This window comes from Ziziphus jujuba, chromosome 3, assembly GCF_031755915.1.
Source record: "Ziziphus jujuba cultivar Dongzao chromosome 3, ASM3175591v1".
Taxonomy (NCBI): Eukaryota; Viridiplantae; Streptophyta; class Magnoliopsida; order Rosales; family Rhamnaceae; genus Ziziphus; species Ziziphus jujuba.
The window spans coordinates 19994185-20021898 of NC_083381.1; the positions used below are offsets into that span (position 1 = coordinate 19994185).

Sequence of the window (27714 nt, forward strand, 5' to 3'; positions counted from 1 at the left end):
TTGTTATGCTAGTTTTGGTATTTTTAGTTTATAAAAATGATCATATGGTTGCTTAGGTCCTTCCTCCCATAGATCACCATTTTCAAGGGAATCAAGTTTCAAAAATGACCGATCTTTTCATTTTCAATGTCAACTAGATATTGAGAGTTAAACATCATTAATGAAACTTTACAATCCTGGATAATTTAGAGTATTTAATATATTCATAATTTGAACCATAAATTTGCACGACTCTTTGATTTTTTTTCCCCTGGTAAATATGTCATTTAAAGGCCCACTCTTTAATTCTTTGGTTGTTAAATATGTCATTTGATAGTTTGGACCTTGCATGTTACATTAGTATATGAGTCTTGGGAAAATTGCATGGTGACGGAGGAATGAAGCAAGGCTGCATAAGTCAAACATATGCGGGATGCAAAGTGGTTTAGACTAAGACAAAGTTTTGAATCAAATTTGCACAAAAATTTGATTATTGTTGGGACTTCGGTAATTACCAATGAAACCTATGGCAATCAATTTGTCCTTACTTGAAAAATTACCGTAGGTTTCATCGATAATTACCGAAACCCTTGTGGTAATCACATTTTACCAATTTTTTGGGCCCCACAAGTCCCCTTACGTGTGTTAAATGAAAAACCATGCAAAATATGGATTCTAAAATTATCCTAAGGAGGGAAAACCCCAAAATATCTGAAACATTTCTCAAATTGGCCAAAAAATTACGATGACTGTAGACCTTCGGTAATTCCCGATGAAACCTTCGGTAACCAACATATACCCTCTGGAAAAATTACTGAAGGTTTCATCGGGAATTACCGAAACCCCTATGGTAATCACATTTTACCAATTTTTTGGACCCCACAAGTCCCCTTACGTGTGTTAAATGAAAAAACATGCAACATATGGATTATCAAATGATCATAATGAGAGAAAATCCCAAAATTGCTTAAAAAACTCTCAAATTGACCAAAAAAATACGATGACTATAGACCTTCGGTAATTCCCGATGAAACCTTCGGTAACCAACATATATTCTCTGGAAAAATTATCGTAGGTGTCATCGGTAATTACCGAAACCTTAGTGGTAATCACATGTTACCAATGTTATGGCCCCCACAAGTCCCATAATGTGTGTTAAATGCAAAAATATGCAAAATATGGATTCTAAAATTATCCTAAGGAGGAAAATCCCCAAAATCTCTGAAAAAGTTCTCAAATTGGCTAAAAATTTATGATGACTGTAGACCTTCGGTAATTTTCGATGAAACCTTCGATAACCAACATATACCCTCTGGAAAAATTACTAATGGTTTCATCGGGAATTACCGAAACCCCTATGGTAATCACATTTTACCAATTTTTTGGGCCCCACAAGTCCCCTTACGTGTGTTAAATGAAAAACCATGCAAAATATGGATTCTAAAATTATCCTAAGGAGGGAAAACCCCAAAATCTCTGAAAAAGTTCTCAAATTGGCCAAAAAATTACGATGACTGTAGCCATTCAGTAATTACTGATGAAAGCGTCAGTAACCAACATATACCCTCTGGAAAAGTTACCGAAGGTTCATCGGGAATTACCGAAGGTCTATAGTAATCGTATTTTTTTGGCCAATTTGAGAAATTTTTAAGCAATTTTAGGATTTTCTCTCCTTAGGATAATTTTAGAATCCATATTTTGCATGTTTTTGCATTTAACACACATTATGGGACTTGTGGGGGCCATAACATTGGTAAAATGTGATTACCACTGGGGTTTCGGTAATTCCCGATGAAACCATCGGTAATTTTTCCAGAGGGTATATGTTGGTTACCGAAGGTTTCATCAGGAATTACTGAAGGTCTACAGTCATCGTAATTTTTTGGCCAATTTGAAAAATGTTTCAGATATTTTTGGGTTTTCCCTCCTTAGGATAATTTTAGAATCCATATTTTGCATGGTTTTTCATTTAACACACGTAAGGGGACTTGTGGGGCCCAAAAAATTGGTAAAATGTGATTACCATAGGGGTTTCGGTAATTCCCAATGAAACCATCGGTAATTTTTCCAGAAGGTATATGTTGGTTACCAAAGGTTTCGTCGGAAATTACCGAAGGTCTATAGTCAGCATAAATTTTTGACCAATTTGAGAACTTTTTCAGAGATTTTGGGGATTTCCCTTCTTAGGATAATTTTAGAATCCATATTTTGCATGTTTTTGCATTTAACACACATTATGGGACTTGTGGGGGCCATAGCATTGGTAAAATGTGATTACCACTGGGGTTTCGGTAATTACCGATGATACCTACGGTAATTTTTCTTGAGAGTATATGTTGGTTACCGAAGGTTTCATCGGGAATTACCGAAGGTCTACAGTCATCGTATTTTTTTGGCCAATTTGAGAGCTTTTTAAGCAATTTTGGGATTTTCTCTCATTACGATCATTTGATAATCCATATGTTGCATGTTTTTTCATTTAACACATGTAAGGGGACTTATGGGGCCCAAAATATTGGTAAAATGTGATTACCATAGGGGTTTCGGTAATTACCGACGAAACCTACGGTACTTTTTGAAGCAAAATCAAATTGAACGTTGTCATTTTTTAATGCTGTTTGATCACTTACTTTGTCAGAATTTATCATTAATAATGCTACATTTAGCATGTTATTGGTTGGAACACACATGATTGAAGTTATCGGATGGAATTGTGGTGATTCATTTACGAGGGTGTACAAATGTCAATTACTGATGATGCATCGTCATTACCATTGGGCCGTAATATCATCCGTGCAATAGTAAGAAACATACAAACAACTGAACCAAAAACTGAACACGGAATGATATATTATCAAAACAATACGACATATGAATTTGACAACAAAAGAACACATAAAACCAATGTCTATTATGCCAAAACACATGTTACGCGGTTGAGCAACTAATTGCATTCCTGACTACATTGCATACACACGCATACTGCATAACATGGCCCCATTGTCTAAATATAGCATTGCGCAATTGATGGGTCTTAGGTTCAATGGTGCTGGTGGTTGGTAGTGCTATCAAGAGGTACGGCGGCGGAGCATGATTGGCTGCCATGACCAACCTGTTTGCACCTCCCGCATCTATATTGATGATGCTCCTCTCATTGAGATTGAATCCTCTTCTTTCTCAGTCTTCCTGACTGTTTGCCAATTTGAGGTGGAAGTACAACCTGGTTTATGACATCATCTAGAGCATGCCATTGACATTTATCTCCAAGTGGATATATGGTTTCCGAATATGCTTCACGGAGTGAGTCAACTAAGTAATGCGCTGAGCAAAGGAAATATGGAAAAATATGTCGATGCTTACATGCTGCAATTGCATGGACACAAGGAAATCCATCAATGTCAAATTCCTTGCATGAGCACGTCTTATTTTCTAAGTTAATAACTCCAACGAACATGCCATGGCCAATAACTTGAAACTCATATAAGTTCATTGGCATATCACATAAGCCTCTGCCATTATTTGAGAGCTCCTGCATGATTTTTTCCAACCAATTGGTAACAATAGTTTGCATTGCAGCTGCGTTAGTTCGACGTTCATACCAGCTGCGTTAGTTTGACGTTCATACCAGCTGCATTAGTTCGACGTTCATACCACCACCTTTGCAAGACATCACGAATGTGATCTAGTAATGGCAAAACAGGTTTATCCCTAGCATCAATAAACACAGAGTTCATGCTCTTTGCAGTGTTAGTTGTCATTATGTTGTATCTATTGCCCGGAAAATGTGATCTAGCCCATTTTGAAGGACTTACATCCTTGAGATATTGTACAGCTTCAATACTAACCCCTTCTAAAAGGTGCATGGCCTTATCAAAATCCTCAACAATATATGCTCTAGCTGCATCATTAAAAGTTGATATAATTGCATTGACATTACCTTTAAACTTCTTAGCACATAAATTTGTACCAAGATGATATGTGCAATGGCCATGGTGATTATTAGGGAAAACTGTACGTATTGCTTTTGCAATGCTCTTGTGTCTATCCGATATAAAAGCTATATTCGGATCATCCCCAAAAGCTTCTTTAAAGCTCTCAAAAAACCACGTGTAAGCCGCATCCGTCTCCCCAGGGCCTATTCCATAAGCAAGTGGATAAATTTGATTGTTCCCATCAAAACATGATGCAATATATAACAAACCTCTATATCTATTCTTCAGTGTAGCTCCATCGATAGCTACGACTCTCCGCATATGCTAAAACCCTTTAATGCTAGCTCTAAGTGCCATAAAAAAATATAAAAATCTGTTTTGATCGTCAGTTTCAATTCGAGTAAACGTGCCCGGATTTTGGCTCTTCAAAACGTGACTCCATAAAGGAAGTTTTGCATATGAATCTTCTGGCGTGCCTCACAAACCTGACAGTGCAACTTCTTTAGCGGCCCATGCTTTGTTGTAGCTTATGTTTACTCCGTAATTAGAGTGAATGTCATGCACGATATCTCGAGGCTGGATGATGTCTCCGATAACTGAACTTGTTGCTTGACGATGATCCCTTTTCATGATATTTAAAGAGCAAATATGCTCATCCTTGAAGGCCCTACTCATGAAGGCCTCTGTATTATCACCATGTAGTTTGGTAGCATGCATTCGCCACATGCAATTGTCGTTTGCACATACAACCTCATATCGGACTCTATCTGACTTCTTGACCTTGAATTCAAAATTTCTCCTTAGTGCATAAAAACTAATCTTCTTCTGTAGCGCATTCTTACTCGCAAAAAGTTGGTTGATTCAAATGATTTCATGGGCATTGACGGATGAGAAGCGATTGTCAACCCTAAGTTTAGCCATGGTTGCGGTAGAATCTTGTCGAATGTCCAAATGGTTTTCAGTATAAGGAGAGGCAAGCACATCATCATTCACATTATCAATTGGACTACTACCATAAGGAGACTCACCATGTCGACTATCACCAGCTGAAAGTCCCGAATATTGGGTCAAACAAATGTCTCGTAACCCATCTTCACTACGATCAGTGTTGACCTTAACCTCAAATTGTTCATCTTGATCATAATCATGTTCACGATATTCATTCATATCATTAGTGTCGAAGCGCTCATTATCATGACCATGTTCCATAGATTGCACATTGTTTTCACAAATTTGATTTTCATAGAATCCGGGTTAAGTTTTCGGCACATGAAGTTCGGTCGCTGGGGACTGCATGTCAGTATCAGAGGTACAAGTAGCTGTCTCGGGAACTGCAGATAGTGGGGCAATAGTCATAAATCCTGAACTTGTAGGTATCCTATTCCCAACACATCCAGCAGTATTAATACTCTGTGGAGCCTTGGATAACACATCAATAATAAGTGGAGATCTGTCTTGAGGTCTGTGTGAACTATACTCTTCTATAAAACTTTGTACGTCTTCATCATTTTCCACAATGTACGACTCACATGACAAACACACATGGTATATGAACTTGAAGATTAATTGATGTTGTGTAAAATTAAAGTTGAGAGCGTTGTAGACAACATCTTCAAGTTCTGCCAACGTACAATTCCTTTTGATACGTATAATCTTCGTTCTTTGACGTTGGTATGTCCAGGTACCTTCAGAACATATATTCTATGTTCCATCATAGAACAGTAAAACTGAAATTTGTGACATTGAGCACAAAGGGTTTACCAATTCAAAACATACTAAGTATCTACTTGTCACAAGCTTGTGGTAATTCGTGAGGTCGTATGACTAAAAATAATTGCAATCGTAGAATCTTTGCTGGAAGGTTTAACTATAATCCTGAAGCAAAAGTAATGAAAAAATACAAATGCATTTTCAGTAAATGAGTACAGAAAATAAGCCAAACAATTATGTTATTAACGCCTAGTGGAATAGCATTTTAAATGCAAATGAGTAGAATAGCATTTTAAATACAAATACATATGCATTTTCAGTAAATGAGTAAAGATAAAATACTAATGCATTTTATATAAATGAGTACAAATGCTTGTGGTAATTCGTGAGGTCGTATGACTAAAAATAATTGCAATCGTAGAATCTTTGCTGGAAGGTTTAACTATAATCCTGAAGCAAAAGTAATGAAAAAATACAAATGCATTTTCAGTAAATGAGTACAGAAAATAAGCCAAACAATTATGTTATTAACGCCTAGTGGAATAGCATTTTAAATGCAAATGAGTAGAATAGCATTTTAAATACAAATACAAATGCATTTTCAGTAAATGAGTAAAGATAAAATACTAATGCATTATATGTAAATGAGTACAAATGCTGTTCAATTACTGCATATTAACACCTAGTAGAATAGATACTCTTGACAGACATAGTAGATCAAGTAGATTAAGATGTTAAATCTGTGGCACATGTGTTAAATCATAACATAACGTTAGCTTGAATGGATGCAATATTGACAATGTGGTGTTCTGTGGATTATTTTGTTAAACATCATAAATATAGTTACATTTAGCATGTCATTCGTTTACAATAACATTAGAGAAGTGGACAAATTCAATTGTCCAATCGGTTAGCTTTTAGAAAATGGAAAAATGAACTATTCCGATGGAGCCGCCGTTAAATTTTCCAACAAGCAAGTGTTTCATAATTACCGATGGACCGTATGTAACAAACAAAGGTTGTAACTTTCAAATGGAAATTTTCGAACCATTTATGGATTGTTTTACATAAAATAGCACCAACATAGAACTTGCACTTATATATCATGTCAAAATGTGACAAACAATGAATCCAATATAAGGGAAAAATGTATACATATCTGTACACATATTTAAATATATATATATATATATATATGTATATATATACACATACCAAAAAATCTTTAACTCTGATCCGCAGAAACGTACAATTTAATTACACCCTTTTGAAGTGTATGGGCTCCATAATGAAGATTTTCAGTCTTATTGTCATCACAAAAGGTTGGGGGTATGCAGGGAGAGTGAACTGAACTGAAGGTGGTATTGTGTTTTCTGCAATGTTCGTCAATGCAAAGAAAGGCTGAAAAGTACGTAAACAACAAAAGAGAAAGAGAGAGGAAGACACACAGAATTCATTTAATGTGGTAGCAAGGAGAGTAAGAGAGAGGGATAGAAGTTAATGAGGGTAGATGAGAAATGAGAGATGGTAAAAAAAATTATTTTAATATTTTCCACTTTATTCGATAGTTAATGAGAAATGAGAGTAGATGAGAAATGGGAAACTGTTACATTTATTTTACACTTTCATATCCATTTATTTAAATAGTTTCCACAAGTGCACAATTAATTCCCTCCTAACAACTCTCGTTTGGACATACTACCATGGAGCCGTTCATGTAAAAGTGATTGGAAGAAGCTTGCAAGTTGGGAATCACATTTTACAATCTAAAACTAACTACATTTCAATGCATACCATTCAAACAAGTTCTAATGGTCAGAAACTAGAGAGCCAATATTTGAGAACTCAATTACCATCCATTTAAATTATCATCCTTCTTATTTATTGCTTTTCCACATATCAAATAATATGGAGAATTTAATAATGAAATTGGATCCTTACACATCATATTGACACGAGAATCATGTACAAAAACTAAAAACAAAATCTGAATTAGCAAGAGGAAATTGTACAAGTGTTTTATGAATAAAAACTAGAGAATATTACAGCTCCTACAAAAGTATACATCTTAATAAATTTATTTGATACACATACTGTCTCAATTTGACCATGCCAAAAGTATAAAATAATAGAAACAGAGTAGTTATCCGTGGGGTGTGTCCCTAATTTCAGCTTCTGAGGGATTTTTGATACCATCATCAGTCTAAAATGGAAATGAAGTTGTCCATTAGTACAAGAGATTGAAAACCGTTGGGTGGTTCTATTGCAAAGATGTAAGAGAAATCAGATAAAAGCATTAAAAAATATGGCCCTCTGACAGATCAAGAAACTGGTATGCAACGTAACTATCATCCAAGTATGTTCACTGTCAGAACTACCGAGTAAGGCTTCTCTCTCAAGATGTAACATTTATACTTTCTTGGAATTCTTTGTCTTCGAAGAAACAAGCGCATGCCTACGACAAGACAGTGGAATGAAAAAAAAGTAAAACTAAACATTTAGGAATATTCAATCAGAATGAGGACACAAGTGAAGGTGCAACTCATACCTTCCTAGATGCATAGATGCAATAGGTCCTCCATATCCAAACATCCCAAACAAGGGCTGCATAACTAAGATATGCTTAAAAGATAAATTTCAATGAGTAAACACTAAGAAGACAGTGGACACAAGACATAAAGTACAAACAAATTGTACTTCGAATATGGAGGAAGAAATGCATGCTAATAAATAATCAAGAGAAACAGAAAATAATAGAAAAGTACATGTAAGAAATAAGAGGTAGACTTCTCTTTATATTAGAATGAAACATGCTCAAGCTACAAAAGTCAGTGTCTAATTTTCACAATATAAATAAGTGTATACACAAGATAAAAGCAGAATAAAAGGATATTGAAAACAGATTTTACCATAAGGTATGGAGGTTTTAACCCTATTGCCTGTCCTCTCGAAGACTTGTGAAGTGATGCACCCATCTTTCCCATCCAATGGAAATTATTTCTATTGATTTGTTACCAATGAACCACTATTGCCCTTATGGTTCCATGGACTACTATTCCAACTATCATCTTCATCCGTTTATATTCCCTAATGTGTTATGCATACTCGCTGATCTGCAATGGTTGCACCCCGGCATATCATTACAAGGAATTAAGGAAAGAGAAAGCAAATCAATTGATCCACCATATCTCCAATCAATAGCAATCTCGTCAAATTAAAGAGTTGATGTTAAAAATACTTAACAGTTCAACAATTCAATTCAAGGGGAATATTGACACCTAATGAAAACTAAACTTTGTTATACTATAGGCTCGAAACCTTTGAAGTGGGATTACTATGAGAAATCCATAAATCATCAGTCATCAATAAATGGATTTCATTTGCAAGCACTGGTGTAAAAGAACATGAAAAAAAGAAGAAGAAGAAGAAGAAAAAGTGGAAAATAGACTAGAACTAAAAAACCAAAATTTCTTTGTTTATTTTCTACTCCATTGTACAAAAATGAATGAGAGGAAAGGCAAGGGGATTGACTGTTCAGTTATACCCTCACAATTTTATTTTCTTAGCTCATGTAGATGAGTACTCATTTTAGATGAGTGTAAACAACAAGGTATACTAAGTAAGACAGTGGTTTCTAGAGCCTAAGCATCTTTGAATGTCACATATACAGTATAGGCATACTCACCAGACCTATTTCCAGCAAACCAATAACTCAATTATACCAACATACAATTTATGCACATGTGCAGAGTAGCAAGTTAGAAAAGGCTAAAAATAACCACTCAATTGAATCTAACCTGTAAAGAGAAACAAACAAATAAAAGGTCTTCTAAAATTATATTGGGACAGAGAGGACCCTTTTGTGTTAATAAGAATTTCAAAGGAAATATGGCACTGGATGGATAGTTACCTCTCTATATGGATCATAATCTGGAATCGTTTCTACAGCATGTAATTTATGAGGACATAAAATTGTAGAATCTATATAATAGAAGGCATTCAAGTGTGCCTTTTTTTTTTTTTGGGCAAAGGTGGCAAAGGAAAGCAATGATAATTTGGAAATTTCTCCATGAAGTTTCAGCTTTTATACAGATAAGATTCAAATTTTGATCTTGTCTTCTTAGTCTGACATTGATAATTACATGTGGAAATAAACCGTCTTGAGGAAGTTATTGTTCGTTCGGAGCATTATTAACCATCACATTAATATTGAATAATGAAACAATTTCCCAACTTATTGCCATGCTTGGAGTTTGAATTTTATTGAAAAAAAAAAGGATAAAGAAAGAGAAGACAATTCCTAACATGCTTTCATGAAAAAGTTAAAATTTCTATTATGTTTACATTTCAATCTCATTTTAGAATATGAACTTCTCAGTAATATTAGCTTTAGCCTCTTGACCAAATGATGGAAAGAAAAATATCTTATATTCTCCACATATAGAAAAATATTTTATATTCTCCACATATACCTTTAGAAATCCATTAAAGCAGGGGTCTTATGGAATAAATTAGCTTTTACAAGACACTCAAATGGACTAATTGACATATGGATATTTAAAATGACAAAAGAAAAAAAAGAAATTAAATAATTGTAATATAAATTCCAGAAAAAATTCTTATCTTTTGACCACTTTCAAACCAAATAACATCCAAACAATTTGATGAGTTTATGAACAATAAATTCATATATAATCAACGACCAAACCATCATTTTGCAGATTTCACTCAAGGAAAAGGAATCATAATTAGTAATTAGAAGTTGTGCATAAGGACTCTACCTGATGATTTCAACATCCTCAGTTACATCACAATAAGTGAAAAAAATCATAAATATCCTTTTTTGTTGCTTTTGGAGATAAGCTTGTAACTTCTGTAGTATAACCACCTGGGTACATTGCCTTTTAAAACTAACAAAGAATGGAATTGGGTGAACCAATGAAAAGGGATTTAAAATAACAGGAAAAACTACAACCAAAAGCCAGATTATATAATTATATATAGCAAAATTTATCATAAATTTAATATTAACATTTCATGGTAACAAACAAAGGCATTGTTTAATCCTTTTTTTTGAATGAAGAAGACCATGTTTTGGAGGAAGAAACAAAAGGGATAAGGGAAATGTCAGAAGCTGACGCAAGACTTTATCATGTAATTGGGATGACCTTGCTTTGTGTGACAATGCTCATAGAAACCATATCCTTAGTGGTCCTTATCGCACTAAGAAGTCTAAGATAACTGGGTGCTTCTTATCCCTAACATCTAGTGAAAACAATTATCTTCCAAAACCAGAAATTAAACATAATGTTTAATAATTCTTAAGCCCAGATTAGTCTCAATTGTTAAAAATTACTGATGGATGTCATGTAAATTCATAGAATAGACTATCCGACAAAGCAATTCATAGATGCATTTTTTACCTGCTTATGGGTTATTAATTAACCAAGATTTAAGTATTGGCCAAATTGTAAAGTCCAAGCTCATACATTGTGTAACAGAAAAGATTATTTTCATCGAAATTCACTGAAGCAAACCATAAATTCAAATGCAAAGAAAACCAATAAGATACAACTGCAATAGTTTCAGCAAATTCAGAATATATTTATATATATATATATATATATACAGCATTAAACATGAAAGGCGATGACTGGTTGACTATTGAACTTTGATCACAAAAAATATATAAACTAAAAAAACTGCTTGAAATGCAAATCTTACCAAATATAAAGATTACCTTCTGTAACTCATTGCCCAGTGAGAGATTTTCCAAGATTCAGCATCATTTTCGGTCTCGAAGATTCGAATTCAAAGTTTGCACCAAAAATCGATGATGGTTTTGATGAATTCAATCTTTAGATGGTACGTTTGGTTGCTGAGAAAATGTGGAAAAAGGAAAATTTTAATAACCGCTTCGAATTCTATTTAGGATCCAAATGGGAAAGAAACCAACAAAATAAAAAATAAAAAATTGTGAAAACAAAATGAAAATTGGATGAGGTTGTTGTTTTAGTTGTCTTAGTGAGTCAGTGAGAAACAAAGGAATGGGAAGAGTGATGAGAAGAAGAAGAAGAAGAGGAGGCGGAAGGAGCAAGGAGTTTGTTGTAGACCTGCTCACCGTCTAGGTAGACGCCTAAGGCGGCGACTCTGAGGCCAAAACCAGGAAAGGCGTGGCGGAGCTGATTGGTGAGCCTAGGGTGCTTCCTCCACTCGTCCGTCCTCCTGAAGCACTCTCCAGTAGCTGCTTTGCCCATTTTCTCTCACTTTCTCTTCCTCTTTTCTTCGTGCTCCGTCCATGGCACTTTTCAAAAGAGTAATTTGGGTATATTGAAAAATAAAAAGGTAAAACAAAAACATTTGAAATGAAAGGGGTATATTTCATTAACCCCTCTAAAAGAGGGGTATTGGGCCAAATTCCCCAATAATCTTTTATCAAGATGCATGATTTAACCCAGTTGTAATTAACCAGCCGTTTATGAGCTTCATTCTAATTGAATATATACATATATATATATATATATATAAATTGTAGTTGTTGGATTAAGTATGGATGCTAGTGTCATTATGTTAATTTTTCAGTTTTAATTAAGCTATATAAACTCAAATCTTCCTGCTTCTTTTAACGACATATTTTCAGTTAAATTTCAGATTAAAAAAAAAAAAAAAGAAAAGGAAAGGAAGTAAACGAAACCCGATGTCTTGGCCTGCGGGGCCTTCATTTCATCATTTCATCCGAAGGAAACTTTTATAGTAAGAGATTACAAATTTCAAAAACTCATGAAAGTGAGCTATTTGCTAACTGTTGCAGCTCACATACAAACAAAATACCAAAAATGTTTAATTATAAAACTAAATTATAGGCATGCAAATTAATATTTTTCTCTTGACGAAAAAATTAAAATGATAAAACTGTTAAAGAATAAATATAAACAGTAACTAAATGCTTATTTAACACTTATAATTAACTATTTCTAACCAGTTTTGTTAGAAGTTGGAAGCGTCCAGTTTTATTATTATTATTAATTTTTTTTTTTTATAAAAGCTCTGTCTCTGTACTCCTGGGATATAGAATTAATAAAAGATCAGATTTCATTAGTAGAATTTTCTCTTTTTTTCTCTCTAGATCTAGTTCTTTTTTTTTTTTTTTTTTTTTGCTTTTTTTTTTTGTTTTGTTTTGTTTTCCCCTGCTTTCCAAGTTGATTATTATATGATTGTGTTTGTTTGTTTATTTATTTATTTTTTCTTGCTTTCCAAATGTAGAAACAAACACGTAGCAAGGATCATAATACTTAATTGGATTCGGATAATTACTCAGACTAAGAACAATTTATCAAGTTTTTTCAACAAGGCTATAATAAAAAAATTAGAAAGTCTGCCTAGTTACTTTGCTAGTATCTAATACCAACAAAAATAATTAGCATCTGCTAGCTTCAAAGATAAAACAAACATGAATAACCTACAAATTAACAAACAATCGGAAGCTGCATGCATCAAAGAGTTCATTCACATATTATTTTTGTTAAAGAAAGTTGCATCAAATAATTCATTCACATGTTATTATCTATAAAAATCAAAATATTGGATAATTAAGATGGTAAAGATAAAATATTGCATTGCCGATCAATATTTCATCAATACCATAAAAAAGCAACATGACATATATTTGATCTTCATGATAAAATAGTTAAAACTTAAAATATTATGAACCAAAAAGATATGTATATATATTATTTCTGGAAACATTAATTTCAATGGATATATTACTTCATGCAAAAGAAAAATAACTATATATTTGCAGGGGAAAGAGTTTTGTATCCACTTGAAGTCTTGTTTTTAATGTCTTATGCTGAGTGGGGAATTTACTAAGCTAGTCCAAGAAAAATAATAATTAGAAAGAAACATACAGAAAAACTGAAGCCATATTATTATTACAATTTTTTTTATCTCGCAAATCATTAAAGGTTAAATTACTCGATGAATTTTTTGGATAAGCAACAACAGGGAAACACCAAGACACATAGATGTAATACATAAACTTCAAAAAAAAAAAAAAAAAAAGCATAAATTTAAAAAAGGAAAAAAAATTTCTGGAAGTATATTTAATCGAACTTGGTGGACATACACTCAAAATTATGTTCAGATATATTTGCTCAGAAAAAAAAAATAATAATTCAAGATATAGCACATCCTAAAAGCATAATCAAAACGAAACAAACTATTTACGTCCTAAAAAAAATGGTAAAACCGGAATATATATATATATATATATATAAATTTCTTTTCCCTATATAATCTTATAAACCAGAATATATATTGTTTGTGGAAAAAAAAAATATTTTTTATTCGAAAAAAAAACTTCAAAAAATATTTAAGACAACCTTGATCATCAAATTAAAAGAAAGATAACAAATAAATCGTGTTGCCAAATTAAAATAATGATAAAGAAAATTGTATTACCTATAAATTCTTGCATTCATGGAGTGGGAAGAGCCAGATTTCTTGATCTCAAGGACTCCATCGATGAATCTTGCAACCTATACGTAGCTAAGCTTCTCTCTCTCTCTCTCTCTCTCTCTCTCTCTCTCTCTCTCTCTCTCTCCGTATATGTATAATATTTATATGTATATATGGGAATAAAGTTTGACTTCTATATTCGTATATGGGAATAAAGTTTGACTTCTATATTGGTAGTAGTATTCCTTTTTTGGCAATCTCAATGATACAAGCTTTTAAATAAAAATAATAGAAAGAAATACAAGACACATAAAAGATAAAACCTCTTACATAAATTGATTAAACTAAAGGCCTTTAAATAGGTAATACACAAACAAAGAAAAAGCTACAAACCGCTACTAGCTTTAAACGTGGACTGACTACTCTTGCCATAATAAACCACTACTAACTTTAAACGTGGACTGACCACTCCTAGCCATAACAGACTCTTAAAACATGCCACAACAAACTCCTAAAACATAGACAAAGTAGTAGATCTCCTATTGACCAAGTCTTTTACAATTATTTGGATAACAAACAATGGATACTCCTATTGACCGGTCCATTAACATAATTTTTAACACCCTCCCTTAAACTGATATCTCCAGAAATCAGTTTAGGAAAACAACATTTAATATTCTGCAGTACTCCATTCTTTAAACAGCATCCTTCAAAGAACAAACTCGAAGCATGTTTCTAAACTTCCTAAAAACAGCAGACTTGAGAGGCTTGGTCAAAATATCTGCAACCTGATCTTCACTTTTACAGAACACCAAATTAATAACATCATCCTTACATAAATCGCGCAAGAAGTGATACCTCACAGCAATATGTTTACTCCTTCCATGCAATATGGGCTTTTTAGAAAGCTTGATTGCAGAAACATTATCACAATAAATTAAAGTTGGACCTTGCTGTTGGTTGTGTAAAGCTTTTAGTATTCTTCGCAACCAAATAGCTTGACATGAACTTGATGCTGCTGGGACAAATTCTGCTTCAGTAGTTGGCAAAGTCACTATTGGTTGCTTCTTGGATGACCATGTAACAGCTTCAGAATTCAGCATAAAAACAAAACCAGATGTACTTTTTCAATCATCTAAGTCTCCAGCATAACCACAATCTGAAAAACCTGTCAATCTCGTCTTTCCACCATATTTATATAAAATTCCAAAATCTATTGTACCTTTTAAATAGCAAAAAATCCTCTTTGCTACCAAAAGAGGAGCTTGAGGTGGATTCTCCATGTATTTGCTAATTAAGCTCACAGCATACATAATATCTGGTCTTGTTGATGTCAAATACATAAGACTTCCAACAATTTGCTTTTAAAGAGTAGCATCAATCAGTCTACTTGTTCCCTTCCTTGTAAGCTTTAGACCAAGTTTAGTGGGAGTCGAGACTGAATTCTAATCCTTCATATTGAATCTGTCTAAAATTTCCAGAGTATATTTTTTCTGTGAAATAAAGACACCAACAGATGATTGCACCACTTCGATGCAAAGAAAGTAACGCATCAATCCCAAATCTGTCATTTCGAATTCATTCATCATACATTTCTTAAAATCATCAAACATATCTCTATCATTACCTGTATAAATAAGATCATCAACATATAAACACACAATCAGCATCTTTTCATCATCTCCAAATTTTGTATAAAGTGTGTGTTCATAAGGACATCTAAGAAAACCATCTTTATCAAAATAAGCATTTATATGACTGTACCAAGCTCTAGGAGCTTGTTTCAGTTCGTATAATGCTTTCTTTAATCGTTATACCTGATTTTCATGTCATTGCTTCTCAAATCCAGGAGGTTGATCAATATATACTTCATCTTCCAATGCTCCATGCAAAAATGCTGACTTCACGTCCAGTTGGTAGACAGGCCAAGAATTCTGAGCAGCGATAGATAGCACCATCCTAATAGTATCAAGCCTTGCAACTGGGGCAAACACCTCCTTGTAGTCAACATCATATTCTTGCTTATAGCCTTTAGCAACAAGCCTGGCTATGAACCTGTCAATTTCACCATCTTTGTTGAGCTTAGTTTTACAAACCCATTTGACACCAATGGATTTTTGACCTTTTGGAAGATTGCACAACTCCCATGTCTTGTGTTTCTCAATTTATCTAGTTTTCTCATCCATGGCTTTCTGCCATTTTTATCTTTGACAGCTTCTTTGAAAGTGACAGGATCACAATCTGCAAATAAAACAAAATGAGCAATTGAATCATCATCAGATAGGTCATCTCCATTTACATAATCTATCATCTAGGCTGGTCTCTTTCTTTGGCGTGGCTGATCACATATTATAGCATTTGTTGTCTCATGTTCACTAGAAGATTGTAGCTGCTGATCAAACCCATTTCTGTTTCAACAGATTGCATTTGCTGTCCATTCATATCTTCAGCTTCATCAAAGGTAATTGGAATCTGCTGCTGCGTTGAATTAGTTTCATTCCAATTCCATGTATTTTCCTGATCAAAAATCACATCTCTGCTGATAATTATCTTCCTCGTGAGTGGATTGAACAATTTATATGCTTTGGATGCTTCACTTACCCCGATAAAAACACATTTTTCACCTTTATCATCAAGCTTCTTCCTTTTCTCATTTGGAACATGTGCAAATGCAATGCAATCAAATATTCGAAGGTGATCTACATCTGGTTTTCGCCCACTCCAAGCTTCCTCCGGTGTCATGTTTTTAACAAAAAAAAGTAGGACTTCTGTTTAATACATGAACACTCCAATTTACTGCTTCAAGCAAAAAATTCTTCGAAATGTTCCTTTTAATCAACAAGATTCTCACCATGTTGAGGATGGTTCTGTTTTTCCGTTCCGATACACCATTTTGTTGAGGTGTATATGTGGCTGTGAGTTGTTTTTGAATACCTTGCTTAGCACAAAAACTTTCGAATTCTGTTGATGAGTATTCACCACCACGATTAGTATGAAAAGTTTTAATGGCTTTTCCTGCTTCCTTTTCAACATGTGCCTTAAAGCTTTTAAATGCACTAAAAGCTTCTGATTTTTGTGCAAAAAATATACCCAAGTTTTTTGACTTTAATCATCAATAAAAGTGATTAAATATTTTTTTTTATCTCCATTTGATGGGCCGGCAAATATCAGATTGAACTATCTCCAATATATTCTTTACTCTCCATGATTTTCCTTGAGGGAATGAGTTTCTGTGTTGTTTGCTAACAACACAATCCTCACAAATTTGGTCGGGATTCGTGATTTGAGGAAGACCTGTAACCATATGCTTTTGTTAGATAGTTTTTAATCCACCAAAGCTCAAATGACCATAACGAAAATGCCAAAGCCAGGATGAATCTTTCTCTTTAGCCATTAAGCAAATTTGTAGATTTTTGATTCGCAGTGGAAACAACCTGTTTTGACTCATATGAACAACAAAAATAGTCCTTCTGGAAAGATCATATATTTCACAAGTACCTTTATTTAGAGTTATTACATAACCCTTTTCTTGTAACTGGCCAGCACTTAACAAATTAATTTTCAAATTAGGAAGATAGAATACTTGAGAAATAATTTCTTCAAAACCGTTTTTGGTCTTTATCTTAATGTCTCCTGTTTCCATAACATTCACAGTAGAACAATAACCAAAACTTACAGTAGTGTGGAAATTTTCATTTAATGAAGAAAAAGAAGACTTACTTCCACACATGTGGTTACTACAGCTTGTATCTGCGTACCAAACATCTGGTTCAAACTTCTTCTTAACATGATTGGCCATCAATAATGTTTCTTTTGTTTCTTCATTTTCTGCAAAATTTGACTTCTCCCTCTTTTCTGTATCAGCTGGCAATTTTGTATAACACTCCGAACAATGATGACCAAACTTATGGCACTTGTAACACTCTATCTTGGATTTTTCAAATTCATGTCCTCTGCCTCTTCCATAAACAACTAATTGATCATCAGTAGCTTCTGAATATTGCCTGCTTCCATCTCTGTTGCTTTGGCCTCCCTTTCCTTTACCTCTACCTCTACCCCATCCTCTTGAGTTAGAGGATTGAGCATAAGTAGAAGCCTTTAAAGCTTGCTCATCTATGGTTGTGCTACGATTTATCTTCTGTTTATGAACTAATAAAGAACTTTGCAGTTCATCAAGTGAAAGTGTATCAATATCCTTAGATTCTTCAATTGAGCAAACAATATAATCACACCTTAGGGCTAATGGACGCAGGATCTTTTCAACAATAGCCACATCTTCCATTTTTTCACCATGGAATCTCATATTGTTTGCTATTCCCATAGTCTTTGAGCAATAACTAGTTACAGATTCACCATTCTTAATTTGTAGAGTTTCAAAGTCCTTTATCAAAGCTTGAAGTTGTGTTTCACTCTTGATGAACCTTGATATTTTTTCTTCATTAAATCCCATATTTGCTTGGAAGTATCTTTGCTAAGAATTGTCTCCAAGATAGCATGATCAATTGCTTGAAATAAGTCATTTTTTACCTTCAAATCCTTTAGCTTTAGGCCTTCAACTCTGTCTTTTTTGCCTCTACTAGAACAATACCAGCTACTGGTTTAGGTACACCAGAATCAACCACCTGTCAGTATTCTTTGGATCTAAAGAAATTTTCCATCAACATGCTCCAATGATCATAATGACCATCAAAATGAGGAATTGATGGTTGTACAAAATTTTCAGAGGCCATTTATCACTGCTACGATAAACAAAGAAATAAGTGTGATATGGACAAGTAAAGCTTTCACTATTGAAACTCTCCAACTCACCATACTGGCTCTGATACCACTGATACAAGCTTTTAAATAAAAATAATAGAAAGAAATAAGAGACACATGAAAGATAAAACCTCTTACATAAATTGATTAAACTAAAGGCCTTTAAATAGGCAATACATAAGCAAAGAAAAACCAACAAACCACTACTAGCTTTAAACGTAGACTGACCACTCCTAGTCATAACAAACTCCTTAAACATGCCACAATAGACTCCTAAAACATAGACAAAGTAATAGATCTCCTATTGACCAAGTCTTTTACAATTATTTGGATAACAAACAATAGATACTCCTATTGACCGGTCTATTAATATAATTTTTAACACTCAATTAGCTTGAAATTAATCCTCTCTATTTTTGTTGCACAGATGGATTGCTGTAAACTAGCTCTTTCCTAATCGATTACTTCAACCTTTTTCATGAGATTTTAGCTGCTCTTTCTTTCTTAATTCCAAGGTATAAATATATGAAGTTGATAATAGCAGTGCTCTACATGAATGTTGAGAATGTATTTCTTATTGCCCACGCTTATTATCCAATATCTCCCCACTAGTAGGAAGGCAAGTTATAAACTCTCTCTCTCTCTCTCTCTCTCTCTCTCTCTATATATATATATATATATATATATATGGAAAAAGAATTATATCTGTATTTTCATTATCTGGTTGGTTTACAGTTGCCGACAAGGAGATTAAATAAGCTGTACATCCAGGTAAGTATGTAGACATTTTTCTTGTTATAAATCTGATTTTCTTTTAAATTTTTCATTTTTCATGTGATTGTGATATTTATTGAATGAAACTGTTCCAGACTTCTAGTATCTGATAAATTATTATTATTATTAGTAGTAGTAGGAATAAGCTTTTCTGATGTTAATGATTTTCGTTTTTGTATTTTTTTTTTTTTTTTTTGTATTTTTTTTTTCTGTAGATGTCAATGGAATTACTATGAACGCATAATGTTGAGACATGTTTCAAATGTTTTAGCTGGTAAAATTTGTTTAAGTACACTGGACGATTTTTCATGAAGAAAATATTTGTACATATTTAAGTTTATATATACATATATATATATATATCTATGTTAATGTTTCTCTGTTATTGCTTATCCACAAAATAACCTCTAATTATTTGCAAGATTAAAAAAAGATATTAACCTCTAAATATTTTTTTAATATCTTTTTTTAGACCCATAACATGCTCATGCATGGTGTAGGAAATTAGCACAGGCAAGTAAGAATTGTAAATAAAGTAAAGCAATTCGAAATTCGCATGAAGAGTCCATCTAATTCCAAGCTTTCTCAAGAGCTAAGAAGCTCAACAGGACAGAACTAGAAGGAGTATCCAATGGAATATGATATTCGGAACATCTTGGAAAGCTAATTGTAGGAAATAGGTGAATTCTTGGAGTGGATCTTCTTGGCTTTCGTACTTAGAAAAGGGGGATCAAGTTGAATAATTAATTAATATTCATAAAAGAGAAGTTTGAATAATTAATTAGAATCTTAATTTTCAATTTATTTTTCCATTCCAAAATTAGTATAAACAAAAACGTTTTCTTTTTAGTTTAGTTTAGGTGTCTTGTTTTTTGTTTTTTGTTTTTAAGATTGTTTCGATTCTATAACATTTAAATGTTGCTAAATTTAGGGGTATATTTAATCGAGATTTAGTTAATTTTTATAAACTTTTATGGAATTGAAAAATTATGTAGTATCTAATTCAAATTCTTAAAGATTTCACAAAAATTTAGAAGTATTTAATATTGGTTTTAAATAATATCTTAAAAATCTATAAAAATTAATAGGTATTCAATTAAAACTTTTTGTAAGTATAAAAATCATGTATTATTCAAAATATCAATGAATTTTATTTACTTTTTAAAATCATAACTTTTGTTGATTTTTAAGTTAAAAATGGAAATACTTGTTTAAAAAATTCTACACTCATTTACCTTAGAATTTTAATTTTTTTTTTAAATGAATACAATTAAATTATCTCACAAGTTATTTTGCAGTACATTCCAATTTGAAAGAAAAAAAAAAAAAAAAAAAAACTCAAGTACTCATGTAAGGATGGTAACCCCATAAGGATTCAATCTTATAGGGTAGACAAATCCAGGATGGGAACGAGGTGGGACTAAGAAAATGTATTCCTAACCCCGTATATTTAAATTTATCTATATATGTATAATTATATTTATATATTTTATTTTATTTATATTTATTTATATTTATACATGTTGTTATGGTTTTTCAAAGTATAAACTTATTAGTAAAAATATATATTTGATATTAATAAACTAATATTTTTTAAAAAAATATTCAAATATATTTGATAAAAAAGGGGAGAAACAGGTTTCCTTGTCTCGTCTCATTTCATTTCTTCTAGTAACCAATTTGCAAAATCCAAGTGTCACAAAGAAAGGTGTAATAGACAGAAAGCACATTTAGCAATCAAATTCTTCAATCCACTCCCTTCTCCCTCCCATCTGGAAAAAAGGATTTTTTTTTTTTTTTTTTTTAAAAAAACAGAAGATTCCCAAGAAAAATACTGCCTAGAGTAAACAAATACATAATATTGCCGACAGAGTATCTATGTTGACTTGTCAAACCAACAATTTAACATGAAAGACCACATCAAACTCTGTACAGATTTGAGAAGTAATGCTAAAAAGATAAATGAAGTTGTTTGTTTCCAACCTCACATGGGCAAATAAAGCCTTGGCAATAATTAGAAGCGTGGAAGCAAAAACTAGGATGTTGACTTTTGCTTGTAATTCAGAAGAAAGTCCCCTTAACAATTCCAAGACCTTGGCTTTTGCCTTGGCCCCCGCCTCATGGTACCTGAAACAGTAAAGAACTAATTTTATCAACATTCAAACATTAAAAGAAACAGAAACCTTAAAACGAAGAAGAAAAGTAGCTTCCATGTCAAGAAAAATAAACACCTTGTTAAAGCGTCCTCTACCTTTGCTGTAGTAAACCACTCTTCTCCTACCTTTCTACCTTTTGAGTCTATAGCTGGTTTAAGATGTCTAATCTGTTCTTCCCCAGGTGTACCCGCCCATACAGAAGGCATAAACCATTTTCCCTTAAACCAAACAGCTTCATGCTCCCGAGCATATAATATTTCTCCCTTTGTGCCTCCAAGTGGGGCAGTCGTGGCCTTTATTCTTGAAATGATAGGCAGGAAATCTTCAGTAACCTACCAAATTGTAGAATGCTGTTGGGTTCAAAGAATATAAAAATATCTATATAATTTTCTAAGTATTTCATGTCCAAATAAAATATCACATGTTTTTCCAATTTTCTGTATGATTTGAGAAATCTAAATTGTAGAAGAGGTTACGTCAAACATGTGAAATAGTTGAATCACTCAGAAAATGGGCGAAAAAAGTGAAAAGTAACAAATTCAACCACTTACTAATGTCTCAAAGTCAATTTTTAACCCAGTTGCCACCCATGTAGGATCCATCAACAACTCCAGGATTTCTCCGAGCTCAGAATTTCTATTCATGTGTACAATTTCATCGACTACATTTTTAATTCTACAAAACTCAATATGATTAGCCTCCCTCAGTTCAAGTAGCTTCACAAGCTGCACAACATACAAAAGCTTGTGAATTACACGGATATATATGTGATGCAGATTATGATACCATTAGTAAAAAATAATACCATACTAATAGGGAATAGGTATAACAACCATGTACTAAGAGGGGTAAAAAATAAGAAAATATAAAATAAAAGGATCTTCCAACATCAAGACTCCAAGAGCAATGATGGAACCAATTCAGTTGCAAAAGGCCACAGTTGATATGATAAGTAATCGAAAGTATGCCAAAAAGCATTTAAAAGTTATGTCGTATTCTGTAGTTTTCTTATTGAAAAAACTTATGTTTTTTACCATGCATTAACTCATTCACAAGGTTGGAAAACAACCTTTGCAGATGAAACACAAGTAAACTCAGGAATTGAACAGGTGACATTGCTCATAAGTTTGCACATTGCTGTGTTAAGGAAAAGAGAAAATAAAATTAGTCAGCACCAAAAAGCTATATAAAAGATGAGATGAATAAACAGAAAAGTTTCTTCTACAAAACACATCAGAGGTTAAGTCGTCATACAAATAGCGGACTCACAGTTAATAAATATCATGAACACTTAAAAGTTTAATAGTTTCTAATCATGTGGACAATGTCACTTTAAGAGCACACAGACAGTGGTTCATATTCCCAGTCTCCGTCTAAGGTTAATTACATTGAGCATTTATCAAATACTACACATACTTCGTACTAATATTAATTTATTTATCAAGATTTTCTGATAAGTTTCTATCACTAAAGGATCAAGAAATTTCCAGCCAGTTTACAACTCACCTTGAATCGTAGATGCAATTTCATAAGCAGGAGGGTTGAGAAGAATATCTCTAACATACCTGAGAAATTATAAAATAACAAATCTAAGGAACAGAAAACTATCCAAGACTCACAAGCAAAAATAAAACAGTAAAAATAAACACGTGGACCCTGCCACACAGACACAATGTCATCATAATATCAGCATGAAAACATGACTGTATGAATTTGAACTGGTAGTTTATTGACTGCACGCAGAAACATAAAAATACAATCTAGGACTTCTTGCAATTGGTGCGAATGCATAATCAAAATAAAAATATATGTAAAAAAATCATGAAGGATGATAGGAAATTCAAGAGCAATGCTGTACAATTTCAGAGAAGCATGATGTTCAAGATACTGCTGTTGCCGGAAAATATCATGGTATCCTTTAATCTCAGAAATCCCCAATAAAGAATAGCATTAAAAAATAATAGGCAAGAAAGATATATACAATAGGTAAACAAATGCAACAAAAATCAATATTGCATTCACACCTTTCCCATTGCATCATGCATTAAAGGCATGCAAATACTTACAATCCAGTTTTTTTTTTTTTTTTTTTTTTTTTGGTGGTGAGGGGGTTTCATAAAGAATTTCAAGAAAAACAAATTCATGAGAAATATGAACCTTAGACAAAAGCTCAGTGACAGGATTGCCTTCAAACCATTCATAATGTCTAGAAACACATTCTCCCCACAGCAGGCCTCCCTCACCAAATTCTCCCAAGCGACAAGTGCCTGTGAAACAACCTCCCAATCCATAAGACTGTAAAAGCAGATCAAATGTGGAGAAAGACAAGTGCACATTTTTGTATCTGTAATTGTGCATCATGCACCATCATGGGGAATAATAATTAGAGAAAAATCTCATTTCTAAGAAAGAAAAGATTATGTGGATAAAATATTAAGAAGCTCGTACGAAACCGAGGAATTGTGCCTTAAAGATGTATGAAGGAATAAATGATGATATCTACAACTACGAAGCTTTGTAACTAAGGCCTCTTCAGTCAAACCATCTTCTGACAAATATGTTTTCATAGTCTCGAGAACTAAATTTATGCAATACCCTCTTGCCGATCCTGAAATTCCTGAAAGCAGCACATATTATTATGAACTATGAGCCTGCAATAGTTCATGTGAAATGATTTTGTGCCTTTGACTATGATGCCACTGGCAGGGGAAAAAAAAAAAAAACCTACAATCTTAAGAAAGAGATAACAATAGAAGCACCTGTTTTTAGGTGCAAGTAAGAGGAAAAGACTAATATATAGCCTTAACCAATCAAGGACAATAAAATCAGATGACAATAATAAGAAATGCATCATGATATCTACCAAAACAACTTTTTATTGTAATGACATGTTCTAGCCATACCAACCACAGGCATTGGTTCTGGAAAGTCAAGATCATGATCAACACCAGCAAGTCCAAAGTAAGGACTACCAGGATGTGCATGCCTGCATATTTAAGAACAAAAGTCAGATACAAAAACCATTTATTTAAGACAACATTAAAATCCAGAAGGTGCTGCATATAGATTTTTATAATTAAAAAATGTAGGGAACATCTACCCAGATATAAAACGACTTTTGCAGGAGCGAGCTTGAGTTGGACCCTGAACTTCTTCTACTATGCACTACAAGGGCCAAAATAAGCATTCAATAAACTAGTGAGTTAATACAAATAGTAAGATTGCAGAGCAAAAAGTTGTCCAAGTTCAGCCATGGATGTATAACAAACCATCAAAAGGCCACAACATCCAGAAAATATGTTCAGCAAGAATATCCGATCATCCAAGCACTATGTTTGGCCCTTAGTGGTTGAGTAATTACTACAGAATATTCATTCTGTAACAAATAGAGATCTAGAGATGTAATGCAGACCACATTTAGTCCACAGAGCTTTATTATCTCATTTGTTAAGAAACAGGGTGAATAGTCCATACCTCCATTTTGAAGATATATATTCCCATTGTCATTCAACTTTTCAAAAAAATATACATATATATATATATATATATATATTGCTATTGGAATCTTAATATGTAATATACTAAGATAGTGATTCATCAATTTATGCAATTGGAGGCTTTTTGACTTGATTAAGCAACCAATGTACCAAGAATTTTCAACCATTATTACTGTACTATGCAAAATGAAACAAGAAATTAGATGAGAGATGAGAAAACCTAATTCATCAAATCAATCAAAGTCATGAAAACTAAAAATTACAACTTGTAAAAGTATGAATATAGATATCAAGTAAAGAGCAGAATACACAAGGGCTCCATTAGTTAAATATGCCAGTCAGAAAAGGAAAAGGAATCTTGCACGAAGTACGTCAAAACTTTGATCTTTATTTTTGTGTAAAAATAAAAAGATAATGAACAACATCGCTAAAAGTGCTGCTACACATACCACTGAGTACCCATTTCTGGTCAGATCATCCAAAGTTTGTCGAAGATTCTGCAAATCGCATGCAGTGAAGCATTAACCATCGAAGAGAACGAAGAGAAATATATATTATTTATTGCATACTAAATACTGAACCAAACTACAGAATTGTTTCTATTTTATTTAAATTTATCTATATATGTATAATTATATTTATATATTTTATTTTATTTATATTTATACATGTTGTTATGGTTTTTCAAAGTATAAACTTATTAGTAAAAATATATATTTGATATTAATAAACTAATATTTTCTTCAAAAATATTGAAATATATTTGAAAAAGAAGGGGAGAAACAGGTTTCCTTGTCTCGTCTCATTTCATTTTTTTTTTTGTGAATCTCTAACTTACCCCATTTTGTTGTTATTTATATACTATTGGTGTACCCATTTTAGTCTTTTATAATAAAAAAATAAAAAATATTTATTATAGACTGCTTGATTTAAAATATTTGATACTTTTTCAAAATTTTTTTGATATTTTTATTTTTTCTAAAAGCTCGAAATAAGAAAAAAAGTCAAAAAATTCATTAAAAAAAAAAAAAAAAAAACAGAATGAAAAAGAAACGTTTCAGCTTTTGCCAAATTCAAAAGAAACGTTTCGCTGAGTTCTGTGAATTCTGATTTTTTTTTTTTTTTGATACTGTTGGAGTTCCCGAATGATATTTCATTCTTTTGTTTTTTTTTTTTTTTTTTAAAAAGGAATGTGAAAAGACAGTCCAAGCCCCTGAACATGTGCGACTCACGCTCATAAAAAAAACAATGGATTTGGAATTCGGAAAATGCGTTTTTCATATATTAGAAAGCATGCCGGCTGCATATATTCGAGTATAAAAGATCCAAAAGTACATATTGTTGGGCCTAAAATGTCCCAAAAGTATATTATTTTTTTTATTTAATTTTTTTTTTCCCCCTTGGGCTCTATTATTATTGTTATCATTTTTTTTTAAGAATTTGATATAAATATATTGTAGGTGCAATTGATATTGTTTCCTTGTAGAACAAATCAATTTAAAATAACTAAAAATACAAAATTTATACAATATGATATGAAAACACATACATCTACTTTTTAGAGGTTGGTCGTCTACAATAGATATTCGTATTTTTAAGAAGATCCTAATTTGATCTGGTTTTGTAACAAAATAATTTTGTTTTTATTCATATATGTAAATAAATTCATGCAGCATTTACATGATATTGTTATAATCAATAAATGGAACTTGGTCGGAATCATAAAAGTCTATTCAATTTTTTATTTCAAAGAACAAATGTGTCATTCTTTATTTCTTTTTTTGATATTATATATAACAAGTTAAAAAAAAAAAAAAACTAAGTATAACAAAACCAAAAATCCAATTGAAAACTATTACTTACTTTTTAACGAACACATTAATTTAAATATATATAATAATATTATGAATAAATTATTGGTGCTTATGAATAGTATTATATCAATGATCATTTTGTATAGAAAATCATGGTGCTTATCAAAATTAAAGATGATGCAAGGAAAGCGAAAGTGATAATTTTCTTATGAAAATCCAAGTGCTTATCGATAATATTTTAGAAAAACGGTCCAATATTGCAGGAAGTGAGCCATTTGTGACAATTTAATAAAGTAATAGTATCTTTATCTCTTCTGGTCGATGGGGGATTTAAAGTCTTGTAATTATAAATAAAGAACATCATCTCGAAAAAAGCTGTTAGGCATACCATTCGAACATTGACTACCAAATATAAAAAAGAGAAAAATTATATGGTTGGTTAATTGAACACTAAATAGTGAATCTAAGGTTGATTTCCATTTGCCAAAGTATACGGCAATGCATCATTCAGATTGGGTTATTAGACTATTCAAGTACACAATCTCTGAAAATAGAAACCCAGATCCTAATACAACAAATGCAAAATGCAAAATTCGTAATCAAATATGCTGATTGAAAATAAATAAAAGATTAACGT

General features: G+C 32.5%; 2 protein-coding genes and 1 long non-coding RNA gene across 33 annotated transcripts; all 3 read right to left on the reverse strand.

The window, feature by feature from the left end:
* Positions 1-7520: 7520 nt before the first annotated feature.
* On the reverse strand, positions 7521-12318 carry LOC107435369 (uncharacterized). 28 transcript variants are annotated; one of them, XR_009638424.1, is made up of 7 exons: positions 11735-12318; positions 11346-11499; positions 10403-10531; positions 8531-9311; positions 8170-8233; positions 7968-8076; positions 7521-7824 (listed from the first exon to the last, which is right to left on the reverse strand). It is a non-coding gene; the product is annotated as an uncharacterized LOC107435369 (long non-coding RNA). The 28 variants fall into 28 exon arrangements; XR_009638417.1 differs by having other exon boundaries at positions 7521-8076; positions 8170-8243; positions 11735-12316; XR_009638410.1 differs by having other exon boundaries at positions 7521-8076; positions 10403-10509; positions 11362-11499; positions 11735-12315.
* Positions 12319-17273: 4955 nt separating this feature from the next.
* On the reverse strand, positions 17274-18528 carry LOC132803141 (uncharacterized). Its single transcript, XM_060815396.1, has 3 exons — positions 17799-18528; positions 17662-17711; positions 17274-17372 (listed from the first exon to the last, which is right to left on the reverse strand). Exons 1-3 carry the CDS (start codon positions 18526-18528, stop codon positions 17274-17276), a joined length of 879 nt encoding a protein of 292 aa, XP_060671379.1.
* A 2730-nt stretch (positions 18529-21258) lies between these two features.
* Positions 21259-26070, reverse strand: LOC125423227 (DNA mismatch repair protein MSH1, mitochondrial-like). Of its 4 annotated transcripts, none has more exons than XM_060815531.1 (9): positions 25713-26056; positions 24867-24931; positions 24674-24752; positions 23924-24033; positions 23273-23331; positions 22836-22903; positions 22318-22491; positions 21842-22098; positions 21259-21737 (listed from the first exon to the last, which is right to left on the reverse strand). In XM_060815531.1, exons 3-9 carry the CDS (start codon positions 24680-24682, stop codon positions 21500-21502), a joined length of 915 nt encoding a protein of 304 aa, XP_060671514.1. In that variant the 5' UTR covers positions 24683-24752; positions 24867-24931; positions 25713-26056; the 3' UTR covers positions 21259-21499. The 4 variants fall into 4 exon arrangements, with proteins under 4 accessions (XP_060671514.1, XP_060671513.1, XP_060671516.1 ...); XM_060815530.1 differs by having other exon boundaries at positions 24670-24752; XM_060815534.1 differs by having other exon boundaries at positions 21600-21737; positions 21862-22098; positions 24670-24752; positions 25713-26070.
* Between the last annotated feature and the right edge of the window lie 1644 nt (positions 26071-27714).